General features: G+C 40.4%; 1 protein-coding gene across 1 annotated transcript in view; it reads left to right on the forward strand.

Annotated features, from left to right (window-relative positions):
- LOC115225080 overlaps window positions 1-15,252 on the forward strand; it is a 59,756-nt gene that overhangs the window by 3,181 nt on the left and 41,323 nt on the right. Inside the window, exons 2-6 of the mRNA XM_029796002.2 lie at window positions 3,487-3,613; window positions 4,604-4,716; window positions 7,362-7,485; window positions 9,927-9,993; window positions 14,788-14,884. Coding sequence (XP_029651862.1) covers window positions 3,487-3,613; window positions 4,604-4,716; window positions 7,362-7,485; window positions 9,927-9,993; window positions 14,788-14,884 — 528 coding nt within the window. The remainder of the gene's footprint in view (window positions 1-3,486; window positions 3,614-4,603; window positions 4,717-7,361; window positions 7,486-9,926; window positions 9,994-14,787; window positions 14,885-15,252) is intronic.

Raw genomic sequence — 15,252 nt, forward strand, 5'->3', positions numbered from 1 at the left:
TCGGTAATTTCAACCAATCAATGACGTGTATTCAGCTGAATAAAATTACTGCTGTTGTTTGTCAACAACAACTTCCAGCGGTGTATATTTCTTTTTAACCCTAACCCTAAAACCTTAACCCTAACCCTAAGATCTTAACCCTAACCCTAAAACCCTAACCCTAACCCTAAAACCCTAACCCTAAAACCCTAACCCTAACACCTTAACCCTAACCCTAAAACCTTAAAGCTAAAAACCAGTACAAATGCATGAACGATGTCATAAATAACAGTGACAAACGAAAAATACATCGCCGATAGTTGTTGTTGACAAACAACAGCAGTAATTTTATTCAGCTGAATACACATCATTGATTGGTTGAAATTACGGAAATACAACAACTTTAACGTGAAATAACTTCGTAAATATAAGCTTTTCTCAAAACTGCTAAGAGTAAAAGATGTTTTATACGACACATTCTACCAGTGTCCGAAGTTTGAAAGTGTTTAGTTACAAAAAATTATTTTTTAAATCTGTAGGTCAAAAGGTAAAAATCCACCCCTTTCATTGAAGGGTTTTTGATTAAGATCACTTTAACCCTTTTCTTACTATATTTCTGTTGAAAGGCACTGACTTTGGTTCAGTTACTTTTGAAAATAATGAAGAATTTAGTAAAATCAGCGTCGCCTTACTGGCACATGTGCCAGTGGCACATGAAAAACAACATTCAAGCGCGGTCGTTGCCAGAGCTGCTGGACTGGCTCCTGTGCAGGTAGCACGTAAAAACACCTTTTGAGCGTGGTCATTGCCAGTACCACCTGACTGGCCCTCGTGCCGGTGGCACATAAAACCACCCACTACACTCTTGGAGTGGTTGGCGTTAGGAAGAGCATCCAGCTGTAGAAACTCTGCCAGATCAGATTGGAGCCTGGTGTAGCCTCCTGGCTCACCAGTCCTCAGTCAAATTGTTCAACCCATGCCAGCATGGAAACTCTTTTACTCTTTACTCTTTTACTTGTTTCAGTCATTTGACTGCGGTCATGCTGGAGCATCGCCTTTAGTCGAGCAAATCGACCCCAGGACTTATTTTTTTGTAAGCCCAGTACTTAGTCTATCGGTCTCTTTTGCTGAACCGCTAAGTGACGGGGACATAAACACACCAGCATCGGTTGTCAAACAATGCTAGATGGACAGACACATAAACATATACACACAAACACACACACACATATATATATATATACATATATACAATGGGCTTCTTTCAGTTTCTGCCTACCAAATCCACTCACAAGGCATTGGTCGGCCCAAAACTATAGCAGAAGACACTTGCCCAAGATGCCACACAGTGGGACTGAACCCGGAACCATGTGGTTGGTTAGCAAGCTACTTACCCCACAGCCACTCCTGCGCCTGGAAAGCGGACATTAAATGATGATGACGATGATGATGAACTTTATCATTATTATTAAGCTGGTGTTTGGAACATAAATTAACATAAAATTTTGATGAAGGTTTTAATCTAGATCACTTTAACCCTTTTGTTACCATATTTCTGTTGAAATACACTGTCTTTGTTTCAGTAAATTTTAGTGAATAATGAAGAATTTAGTAAAATAACTTTATCATTATTAATCTACTGTTTGGTACCTAAATTAACATGTCACTATAAACTAGGGAGTTTTTGCCAAAGAATAAGGGGCAGTCCTTGGCAGGTTAGTACTCAAAGAATTCGAAGGAAAATTTATGTGTGACCGAGACTTTTGGAAATATGCTGTGCTTGAGAAAACCTGGCGAGCCAAATGAAACCATAACCTCATGGTCTACGCCAGGGGTGTAACCAACCCACTTATGTGTACCTTTCCTTCATTGGACACTAAATTCTGCTTGTGAAGACCTGTTGAGGCAAGTGAAATCAAAATCAAATTCGATAACTGGCCTCTGCTAGTGGAGCGCTAAGAGCACCATCCGAGTGTGATCGTTGCCAGAGCAGCTGACTGGCTTCCATACTGGTGGCTCGTAAAAAGCACCATTCAAGCGTGATCATTACCTGTGTCACATAACTGGCACTTGTGCTGGTGGCACGTGAAAAAGCATTCAAGCGAGGTCATTGCCAGTGCCGCTGGACTGGCTCCTGTGCAGGTGGCATGTAAAAAACACCATTTGAGTGTGGTCATTGCCAGTACTGCTTGACTGGCCATCGTGCTAGTGGCATGTAAAAGCACCCACTACACTCTCAGAGTGGTTGGCGTTAGGAAGGGCATGTAGCTGTAGAAACTCCGCCAGATCAAGATTGCAGCCTGGTGCAGCCATCTGGTTCGCCAGTCCTCAGTTAAATCGTCCAACCCATGCTATCATGGAAAGTGGATGTTAAACGATGATGATGATGATGATTATCATCATCATCATCATTTAGCGTGCGCTTTCCATGCTAGCATGGGTTGGATGGTTCAACTGGGATCTGGGAGCCAGAAGGCTGCACCAGGCCCAGTCTGATCTGGCAATGTTTCTATGGCTGGATGCCCTTCCTAACGCCAACCACATCGTGTGTGTAGTGGGTGCTTTTTATGTGACACTGGCACAGGTGCCAGACGGGGCTGGCAAACGGCCATGATCGGATGGTGCTTTGTACGTGCCACCGGCACAGGTGCCAGACGGGACTGGCAAACGGCCACGGTTGGATGGTGCTTTGTACGTGCCAGACGGGGCTGGCAATGGCCACAATCGGATGGTGCCTTTTACATGCTACCGGCATGGAGGCCCGTCGGGGCAGCGCTGGCAACGGCCACGTTTGAATGGCTTGCTAACATGCTACTGGCACTGATATCATAGCTACAATTTCCATTGATGTAATTCTAAAGATACTAAATAAAGGTATCATGATCATAATTGATCGTAAGACAACCAGATCAAGGCTGTTCTGAGCCTAAACTCTTTACTCTTTTACTTGTTTCAGTCATTTGACTGCGGCCATGCTGGAGCACCGCCTTTAGTCGAGCAAATCGACCCCGGGACTTATTCTTTGTAAGCCCAGTACTTATTCTATCAGTCTCTTTTGCCGAACCCCTAAGTGACGGGGACATAAGCACACCAGCATCAGTTGTCAAGCAATGCTAGGGGGACAAACACAGACACACAAACACACACACACACACACATATATATATATATATATATATATATATATATATATATATAAAACAAATCAATTGCGATAAAATAAAATAATTATAATCGCTGGTATATATATATATATATATATATATATATATATATATATATACATATATACGACAGGCTTCTTTCAGTTTCCATCTACCAAATCCACTCACAAGGCATTGGTCAGCCCGGGGCTATAGTAGAAGACACTTGCTCAAGATGCCACGCAGTGGGACTGAATCCAGAACCATGTGGTTGGTAGGCAAGCTACTTACCACACAGCCACTCCTGCGCCTGAACTAAAGATGAACTAAATTTAACTAATTACATCCTTTATATTATTTTCAGCCTCCTGGAAGCAAAGGGGAACGTCAGTGTGATGGGAAGTCGAAAATACCACCTGCTGATGGAACTTACACGTTACTCTCTCCAGGGCCTTACACTTTACGGTTTGAAGAAACTGAATATCACAAAAGTATGTATGTTTACTGTTGCTGTTTGTCGCCTCCACCTTCCTGGGCCTCTTGTATCTCTCTCACCTGTATCCCTTCAAAGTTTACCTATTTCTTTACTACCCACAAGGGGCTAAATATAGAGTGGACAATCAAGGACCGACAAACGGATTAAGTCGATTATATCGACCCCAGTGCGCAACTGGTACTTATTTAATCGACCCCGAAAGGATGAAAGGCAAAGTCGACCTCGGCGGAATTTGAACTCAGAACGTTGCGGCAGACGAAATACCACTAAGCATTTCGCCCGGCATGCTAATGTCTCTGCCAGCTCATCGCCTTTAAGTTGACCATTTACTTTAACCATCAAGCTCACCTCCACCCTTTTCATCATTCTCTACATCCACCTGTGAGGAGGCATAATGACCCAGTGGTTAGGGCAGCAGACTCACGGTCGTAGGATCGCAGTTTCAATTCCAAGACTGGACGTTGTAAGTGTTTATTGAGCAAAAATAGCTAAAGCTCCACGAGGCTCTAGCAGGGGTGGTGGCGAACCCTGCTGTACTCTTTCACCACAACTTTCTCTCACTCTTCCTTCCTGTTTCTGTTGTACCTGTATTTCAAAGGGCCAGCCTTGTCACACTCTGTGTCACACTGTGTCACACTGAATCTCCCTGAGAAGTATGTCTGTGGAATACTCGGCCACTTGCACGTTAATAAATGAGCTGCAATGTCACTGGTGCCAAGCTGTATCAGCCCCTTGACGATGATATTGGTCGTGGTGGTGGTAGTGGTGATGGTGGTGGGGTGAAGGTGGTGGTGGTAGTGGTTGTGATGACAATGATATTGGTGGTGGTGATGAAAATGATATTGGTGGTGGTGGTAGTGGTGATGGTGGTGGTGGTGGTAGTGGTTGTGATGACAATGATATTGGTGGTGGTGGTGGTGGTGGCGGTGGTGGTGATGATTTAATTACATTTCTTTTTCTTTTTTTTTTCACTACATTTTCACAGACTCACCATTTCGAATCTCATTACACCAATATGGAGATAACAGCTTCTACTGTATCTTGCTGGACCAGATTCCTCACAACAACGAAGCTTCTACCATTGGGACATACTGTGATGTAAGTATCCTTGGGGGTTCTCAGCCAGGGGTGGGGGACGAACCCAACACAATCACATTGATACAAGCAATCTCCTCTACAGCAAGACCCCTGTTTCTGCCTCTCTGCCTCTCCGTCACACTCAAATCTTACATCATCTGATGCAAGATCACCCCTCCTGTGTCCCCTCTCTTCTCAAGGAATCTTTGCCTTTATATATATATATATATATATATATATAGGCGTAGGAGTGGCTGTGTGGTAAGTAGCTTGCTTAAGAACCACATGGTTCCGGGTTCAGTCCTACTGCATAGCATCTTGGGCAGGTGTCTTCTACTATAGCCTTGGGCTGACCAAAGCCTTGTGAGTGGATTTGGTAGATGGAAACTGAAAGAAGCCCATCACATATATGTGTATATATATATAAATTTTTTTCATAATGAGATAAAAAACCAAGGCTGAGTAGATATTAGAACATTTATAGATAGAAAGTCTTACAGCTGTTTCCAGGATATTTATTATATCACTTCATCGGAGACGGTGTGAGAGAATGGTTAAGTAATACTTAATTTAGATAAGATACAAAATAGAGTGTGTATATGTTTGTGTGTCTGTATTTGTCACCCCAATATCACTGATGCTGGTGTGTTTACATCTCCATAACTTAGCGGTTCGGCAAAAGAGACCGATAGAATAAGTACTAGGCTTACAAAGAATAAGTCCTGGGGTCAATTTGCTTGACTAAAGGCGGTGCTCCAGTATGGCCGCAGTCAAATGACTGAAACAAGTAAAAGAGTATATGCTTTATTTATATATATATATGTATGTATATGTATGTATATATATATATATATATATATATATATATATATATATATATATATATATATATATATATATATGCTGCACTCGAAATCACTAATTTCTGAGTTCTATTCCTAGACTAGGCAGTGCATTGTGTTCTTGAGCAAAACACTTCATTTCATGTTGCTCCAGTCTGTTTTCAATCAAGAGGGAATGTTGACCTGCTCACCTAGTCAACAGAATGGAGTCATTCGATGGCTAAAACAATGCAAAGTGTATTATAACCAGCGATGTGTAACAGCATCTGATAGTCTGGTAGGTTACATGATAACATGATATATATTATATAAAATCCGTTCTGTCTGTATGTATGTCTTTTAGGATCTCGGGCATCCTCCATCCGATTGCGCTCAAATTTAATATGTAGATACCGACGGTATCAGGGCATGTATAAGTCTTGAAAAAATTACAAGAATCGATTCCAGGTGAGAATGCGATCGATAAAGCCATGGGAAATTGTTTTCCTTCGGAATAGAAAAGCAGTCAATCTTTATTTCTTCTTTTGCTGGTGTCTCAAATTTAGGTTAAATCAGTTTCTCAAAGGGGAGGCCTATGGGACAGTCGGACAAGTTGCTTTGAGAAAATTTGGTTTAAATGTTTGACAATTCAGCACCGTCCATTGGACGGGGGGCGTTTTGCTCGTATATATATAAAATCCGTTCTGTCTGTCTGTGTGTGTCTTCTAGGATCTCGGACATCCTCCATCCGATTGCGTTCAAATTTGATATGTAGATACCGACGGTATCAGGGCATGTATAAGTCTTGAAAAAATTACAAAAGTTGATTCAAGTTGAGAATGCGATCGATAAAGGCGTTTTTGTCCTGCTTTTCTTCCGTCAACCTGTACATAACTGCACCTTCCATTTTTTGTTGTTTTTGTACTGCTTAAAGGAACGTTTCTTTCCTGCCAAGCTTACTGTTTAAACCATATTTGTGTTCTCTCAGTCGACAGCCTTATCATTACTGGTACTTTAAACTCTTCGGTTGCATATTTGTGTGAATAAAATCGTTTTTCTTTGGAATAGAAAAAAGTCTATCTTTATTTCTTTTGCTGGTGTCTCAAATTTAGGTTAAATCAGTGTTTCTCAAAGGGGAGGCCTATGGGACAGTCAGACAAGTTGTTTTGAGAAAATTTGGTTTAAACGTTTGACAACTCAGCACCATCCTTTGGATGGTGGGTTGGTGAGGGGTGAGGGCATTTTGTTCGTATATATATATATATATATATATACATCTAATATAGGATAAAATTTTTTTTCAAAAAATTTTATCAATGGCCAGCATATTAAAAAATACCTTTAAAGGTTAAATTTATAAACAACTTATAAACAAGGGCAAAAGAAAAAAATTTCTAATGCCAAATATGCCGAAAATAGACACATCGTCAATAACGATGTGTGCTTATAGTAATGAATTATATGGTTATTGACGATGTGTCTATTTTCGGCATATTTGGCATTAGAAATTTTTTTCTTTTGCCCTTGTTTATAAGTTGTATATATATATATGAGTATAAATTAGTAGTATATGGTATGGTGTCAGAGAAGCTTCTGGTTCTCACAGTAAGCTCTTCTTACGGACTCAGCTAACAATCTCCATAGTAATCTAATTCAGAGAGGTGTAATGTCAAGTGTCCATGCAGCTGAAATCCAGATCTGATCAATGAAAAAAACCATAAAAAAAAAGTGAGGAGGTACGAGGGGCGAATATATGTTTATTTAACCACTTGACGTCTTTAAGATTACAGCTGTTTCATGGCCCTTCTTCATGTAGTAATGAGTTGTGTACTTATGTTTTTGCAGACTGATGGTGGGCTGATTGGTGGATGTAAAGGAAGCACCTACTTCATCACAGTTCACATTCCTGACATCGATTGTGACAACTGCTACCTGCAGGTAACCTTCATCAACACGGACACATCCACAGGTAGGTCCTACTCTTTGGCAGAAGAGTGAGAAGCATGGTGAGAGGATCCCAGTGCTACTAGTCCTTCTTCACTCTTGATCAGTGGTTCTCAACAATTTTTTACCTATGGACCCTTTTTGATCCTTTTTTTTACTCTACCAGACCTACTCCCCCACCCATGGCCATTCAATGTCTAACTCTTTAGCACAGGCGTGGGAGTGGCTGTGTGGTAAGTAGCTTGCTTATGAACTATATGATTCCGGGTTCAGTCCCACTGCGTGGCACCTTGGGCAAGTGTCTTCTACTATAGTCTCGGGACGGCCAAAGCCTTGTGAGTGGTTTTGGTAGACGGAAGCTGAAAGAAGCCCATCGTATATATGTATATATATATATATATATATATAAAATAAGAAAATGGAGGAATAGATTTCTATCAATCATCAACTACTAGATAATACCAATTCATATAATTTATTAACTAATTATTTACGAACATCCAGATCAAACAGAATAATACAGAATAAAACAGTACACATCAATGAGTAACATAATACCATAAGGGCAATACATATTATATATATTTTTATATGTATTGCCCTTATGGTATTATGTCACTCATTGATGTGTACTGTTTTATTCTGTATTATTCTGTTTGATCTGGATGTTCGTAAATAATTAGTTGATAAATTATATGAATTGGTATTATCTAGTAGTTGATGATTGATAGAAATCTATTTCTCCGTTTTCTTATTTTGTATTATGAATTTGAGGTAAAACATTTTACCTTCACCCATATAATACAATAAATGAATTAATTATATTGCAATTCTTAGCATTTATGTATTAGCCTTTCTGGGTACTTTACTGGCAGCATATTGGATATATGTTATCCCATAGTGGGTTACACTCGCAACCCCTATCTCATTTTGTAATATATATATATATATATATATATATAACGGGAAGCTTTATGAAAATAGACAAAAGACGAAGGCAGGTTTACGGAAATAAACAAAAGACAAAGGCAGGTGGAATACAAACAAACAATTGTATTAGTATGGCGCTCAGGAAATATAAATGGAACACGTCTTTAACGTTTCGAGCCTACGCTCTTCAACAGAAAGATACACAGAGAAAAAAAAACACAGAAAGAAGGAGAGAAAAAAAAAAAATATATATATATATATATATATATATATATATATATATATATATATATATTATATATATATATATATAAATATATATATATTTATGTGTACATGTTTGTGTGTCTGTGTTTGTCCCCTCATCATTGCTTGACAACTGATGCTGGTATGTTTATGTCCCTGTAACTTAGTGGTTCAGCAAAATAGACCGATAGAATAAGGCGGTGCTCCAGCATGGCCACAGTCACATGACTGAAACAAGCAAAAGAGTAATAATTATGACAGAGAATATGGAGACTGGTAAATCCTCAAAATGTCTCCCCTTTTACTTTATAATGCCATACAGCTTATTTTTATAGTTACAATGGCTTACAGGTGTTTCCACTGCAAAGGATATGAGCAGCTGCATGCGCAACTGAGCCTAATTTTCTCTGCAGCTTCATTCAGGGTCTTTCAGCTTACTTGGTTTGAAGCTTCAGGTTCACACAAACACATACGTACGACAGGCAGCTTTCAGTTTCTGCTTACAAATTCTACTCACAAGGCTTTGGTTAGCCCTAGGTCATAAGTTGAAAATGCCTGCCCAAGGTGCCACGCAGTGGGACTGAACCTGGAACCATGTGATTTGGAAGCAAACTTCTTACCACACGGAGCTAACCCTACCCTCTTTTACTCTTTTACTTGTTTCAGTCATTTGACTGCAGCCATACTGGAGCACCAATTTTATAGTCGAGCAAATCAACCCTAGGATTTATTCTTTGGAAGCGTAGTACTTATTCTATCAGTCTCTTTTGCCGAACCACTAAGTTACGGGCACGTAAACACACCAGCATCAATTGTCAAGCGATGCTGTGGGGGACAAACAGACACACAAACATATACACACACATACATACATATATATATATATATATATATATATATATATATATATATATATACCTCAAACACCCATAATGTATATATATGCATATTGTATATATATGCATATATATTATGGGCTTCTTCCAGTTTCCATCAATCAAATCCACTCACAAGGTTTTGGCCAGCCCGAGGCTATAGTAGAAGACACTTGCCCAAGGTCCCACTCAGTGGGACTGAACCCGGAACCATGTGGTTGGTAAGCAAGCTACTTACCACACAGCCATGCCTGTGCTGTAAATTTTCTAATCTGAAGACATTTGTCCAAGGTGCCATACCATAGGATTGAACTGGGAACTATGTGGGTTGAAAGCAAACATCTTTTGTCATAAAAGCTCCACATTGTCTTCTGTTTTCTCTGTCTTCTCATTATATACATCAATATCTTTCCAGGTGATACCTGTCGCCTTGACGATTACCTCTGTACAGCCTACTGTAGCATGGCTAATGTGAAAATCAAGTGAGTAGACACTTATTATGTTTCACCTTCTTTTTAGAATATGTCTATGTATATGAGAGTTTATATGTGTGTGTGTGTGTGTGAGAAAGAGAGAGAGAGACAGAGAGAGTCACACATCATCATCATCATTATCATCATTGTTATTTAAGCCTTTAAGGTTCAAGCCAGCCAAATCCAGCCCAAATATCTTATCTGCTTTATGTTCAAACAGGCCAGATCTGTCCTCTCACACCTAGCATACCATGTCCTAAAATTATAGGAGTGGCTGTGTGGTAAGTAGCTTGCTTACCAATCACATGGTTCCGGGTTCAGTCCCACTGCGTGGCACCTTGGGCAGGTGTCTACTATAGCCTCATGTCGACTAAAGCCTTGTGAGTGGATTTGGTAGATGGAAACTGAAAGAAGCCCATCGTATATATGTATATCTATATATGTGTGTGTGTGTGCCTGTGTGTGTGTGTGTGTGCCTGTGTGTGTGTTTGTGTGTTTGTGTTTGTCCCCCCAACATCGCTTGACATGCAATGCTGGTGTGTTTACGTCCCCGTAACTTAGTGGTTTGGCAAAAGAGACCAATAGAGTAATTACTAGGCTTACAAAGAATAAGTCCTGGGATTGATTTGCTTGACTAAAAGCGGTGCTCCAGCATGGCCGCAGACAAATGACTGAAAGGCGTAGGAGTGGCTGTGTGGTAAGTAGTTTGCTTACCAATCACATGGTTCTTGGTTCAGTCCCACTGCGTGACACCTTGGGCAAGTGTCTTCTACTATAGCCTCAGGTCGACCAAAGCCTTGTGAGTGGATTTGGTAGACGGAAACTGAAAGAAGCCCATTGTATATATGTATTTGTATATATATGTGTGTGTGTCTGTGTTTGTCCCCACCAACATCGCTTGACAGCTGATGCTAATGTGTTATTATTATTATTATTGAGTGAGAGAGGAGTGCATGCCATCAAAATGACACTGGGGTAAAATATACGAAGCCCAGTATACCCATCATGACTACCTGTCTGATAAGGGTACACCAGGCACATGCATCACAGCCATATGTGTGCAACATGGTGATCTAATGTCAAGATAAACAGCACATGACCTTGCAGGTGGGGCCCAGTCAGAATTTTCTTCTGGTCAAGTAACCCATCCCGCTCAAAAGGTCCCTGAATAAGGGTTGTTTAAGGATGTTGAACGAAACACCCATGTTTCCAAAGGTGAATTATTCAAACCCCAAAGAATCCCTCTCAACACATGGCTATGATGCTCCCCCACTACTTCTGCTCGTGATCAGAAATGCACACATCGTCAGCCACTAAGGGACATGCTCAACTGGTTAAGGTCAAACAACTGACAAGCAAATCTGTGGTATTGAGCAGAATATTTGCTGTAGCCCATCTTTTATACCAAGACAAAACAATGTACATGATAACACTTCCAATCAGTTAAGATCAGAAGCCATGAGAGCCACTGCCTGGTACTGCATCGGGGCATTTATTATATTTATTATTATTATTATTATTATTATTACACTTTATAATAAGATTTTTGTCTTGGGGTAGCAATTATTGTTACCTATTTGCTGACCCTTGGAAAGTATGTAAAAGGGCTAATATTTCTTTCAAACTTTGCTTTTTTTACATTTATTCAAACTCCAACGAATCCTTTAGGGTGCTTAACCCTTTAGCATTCAAACTGGTCATATCCCACCTAAATATTCTCCCTGACTTAACTGGCCAGATCTGTCCTCTCACACCTATCCTGCAATGTCCTTCTGAAAACAAGCAATCACATCATGAAAATCTCAAAGCTGCAAGATGATGCATGATCGATTCAAAACAATGTGAATAAATAAGCGTTACATTTGACAGAGAAATCTGAATGCTAAAGGGTTAAGTGTAACCTCTCGAAAGAGCTGTTCTTCATTCCTGCTCCAGAGCGTCGGCTGCGGGGTCACTCCGAAAAGCTCTATCTGCGACGATTTCATCTCAATCGAAGGAGAGGGGCTTTCTCCGTCCGGGTTGCGGATCCGTGGAATAAGCTGCCGGACGAGATAGTGAAGATGCCGACGACCACTCGGTTCAAAATCTCTCTTGACCAGAAATGGCCTGAACTCTTTGCATGAACACCTTCCCTGTACATAACTCCATGTGCCCCTACATGGCCTTGCTTTTTCTTTTTGAGCCAAAAAATTAACTTAACTAACTAACCTAAATATTCTATCTGTTTTATGTTGAAACTGACCAGATCCAACCTCTCACACCTACCCTACAATGTAAAACTCAACAATCACATCATCAAAATTTCAAACCTGAAAGATGATGCAAAATTAATTCAAAACAATGAGAATGAATATCTCGTTTGACAGCAATCTCAATACTCGAGGGTTAAATATTCTACCATTTTATGTTCAGACTGGGGATCTGGTCTCTCACGCCAACCCTTCAATGTCATTCTAAAAATAAACAATCAAATCATTGAAATCATAAAGCTATGAGATACTCTTTTACTCTTTTACTTGTTTCAGTTATTTGACTGCGGCCATGCTGGAGCACCGCCTTTACTCGAGCAACTCAACCCCGGGACTTATTCTTTTTGTAAGCCCAGTACTTATTCTATCGGTCTCTTTTTGCCGAACCGCTAAGTGACGGGGACGTAAACACACCAGCATCAGTTGTCAAGCAATGCTAGGGGGACAAACACAAACACACACATATATATATATACGACAGGCTTCTTTCAGTTTCCGTCTACCAAATCCACTCACAAGGCATTGGTCGGCCCGGGGCTATAGCAGAAGACACTTGCCCAAGATGCCACACAGTGGGACTGAACCCGGAACCATGTGGTTGGTTAGCAAGCTACTTACCACACAGCCACTCCTGTGCCTATGTATGATTAATTCAAAACAATGTGAATAAATAAATAAGCATTACATTTGACAGAGTAACCTGAATGCTAAAAGGTTAAACTGACCATATTTGGCCTAAATATTCCATCTGTTTTATATTGAGACTGGCCATATCTGGCCTCTCCCACTTAACCTAAAAATTCACTTTAAAAATAAACAATAGGTGCAGGAGTGGCTGTGTGGTAAGTAGCTTGTTTACCAACCACATGGTTCCGGGTTCAGTCCCACTGTGTGGCACCTTGGGCAAGTGTCTTCTACTATAGCCTCGGGCCGACCAAAGCCTTGTGAGTGGATTTGGAAGACGGAAACTGAAAGAAGCCCGTCGTATATATATGTATATATATATATATATATATATATATATATATATATATATATATATATGTACATGTGTGTGTGTTTGTCCCCCTAGCATTGCTTGACAACCGATGCTGGTGTGTTTATGTCCCCGTCACTTAGCAGTTCGGCAAAAGAGACCGATAAAATAAGTACTAGACTTACAAAAGAATAAGTCCCGGGGTCGAGTTGCTCGATTAAAGGCGGTGCTCCAGCATGGCCGCAGTCAAATGACTGAAACAAGTGAAAGAGTAAAGAGTAAAGAGTAATCATTTTATTGAAGTCTTGAAGCTGTGAGATAATGTATGATTAATTCAAAACAATGTGAATAAATAAGCAATACATTTGACAGAGAAATCTGAATGCTTGAGGGTTAAGCCGACCATGTCGACCCAAATATACTGACCAGATCCAACCTCTCACACTTACCCTATAATGTCTTTTTAAAAATAAACAATCACATAGTTGAAATGTCAAACTGCAAGATGATGCATAATTAATTCAAAACAATATGAATAAAAATTTTTTACTACACTCGCGGAGTGGTTGGCGTTAGGAAGGGCATCAAGCTGTAGAAACACTGCCAGATCAGACTGGAGCCTGGTGCAGCCCCTGGCTTCTCAGACCCCTGTCAAACCGTCCAACCCCTGCTAGCGCGGAAAACAGACGTTAAACGATGATGATCATGATGATGACCTGTTTTATGTTCAGACTGGGGATCTGGTCTCTCACACCAACCCTTCGGTGACATTCTGGAAATAAATGATCAAATAATTGAAATCTCAAAACTATGAAATAATGCATTCTTTATTCAAACTAATAATAATCATCATCATCATCGTTTAACGTCCGCTTTCCATACTAGCATGGGTTGGACGGTTTGACTGTGAGCTGGCGAACCAGATGGCTGCACCAAGGCTTCAATCTTGATCTGGCAGAGTTTTTACTGCTGGATGCCTTTCCTAACGCCAACCACTCCAAGAGTGTAGTGGGTGCTTTTACGTGCCACCGGCATGGGGGCCAGTCAGGCGGTACTGGCAACAACCTCGCTCGAATCTTTTTACACATGCCAACGGCACAGGTGCCAGTAAGGCGATGCTGGTAACAATAACGCTCGAATGGTGCCTCTTACATGCCAGCAGCACGGAAGCCAGTTAGCCGCTCTGGCAACGATCATGCTCGGATGGTGCTCTTAGCACCCTACTAGCACGGGGCACAAGTGCCAGTAAGGCGAAGCTGGTAACAATCACACTCAAATGGTGCCAACCCTTGACAGAGTAATCTGAACGCTAAAAGGTTAAACTGGCCATATGCAGCCCAAATATTCCATCTGTTTTATACTGAAACTGGCCATATATGGCCTCTCCCACTTAACCCCAAAATAAACAATCACTCATTGAAGTCTAAGCATTATATTTAACAGAGTAATCTCATTTCTGAAGGGTTAACCAGAATTCCACCATTTATAGATCACATTTAAGCTGCTTTGTATGGGTCTGTAGTTTGGGGCCAATACTTCTAAACTAATCCGTTTTTCTGTCCCCTTTCACTATTGTAGAGCCACTGAACCTGGTATGAAAAATCTGTCCTACTGTGAAAATTATGCTGATAACCTGTATGGCAAATGGCCCTTTACTCCAAGGGATATATATAAGGTAAGGCAATCATTTTCAGAGCAAGATAAAATATTGGGTTGTGCGGAAAGTTCATGCCGATTTATAGTAGCTTACATTTCGACTTATTTTAGAACATGGTTGAGTCCATAAAATAGGATTTGACTACACCTCCATTTAGAGGCCAGTTTAAGCTATCTTTTTGTGGAAGAAGATTTATGTTCCTATAACCTGTGTTTATTTTGTAACCCTTTAAAATGAAAGATAAGAAAGTTTATTTTTGGTACTTGATGCTTTGGGAACCAGACAAAAATTGCTGCAGCTTTGAATCATGCATTTGATAATCATAGATGGAGGGTCACAGCTGGAACGTCTTTGATCATAGTTGGTTGATCTTTGATCTGTTGGTT

The sequence above is a fragment of the Octopus sinensis genome, linkage group LG27 (assembly GCF_006345805.1).
Source record: "Octopus sinensis linkage group LG27, ASM634580v1, whole genome shotgun sequence".
Lineage (NCBI taxonomy): Eukaryota > Metazoa > Mollusca > Cephalopoda > Octopoda > Octopodidae > Octopus > Octopus sinensis.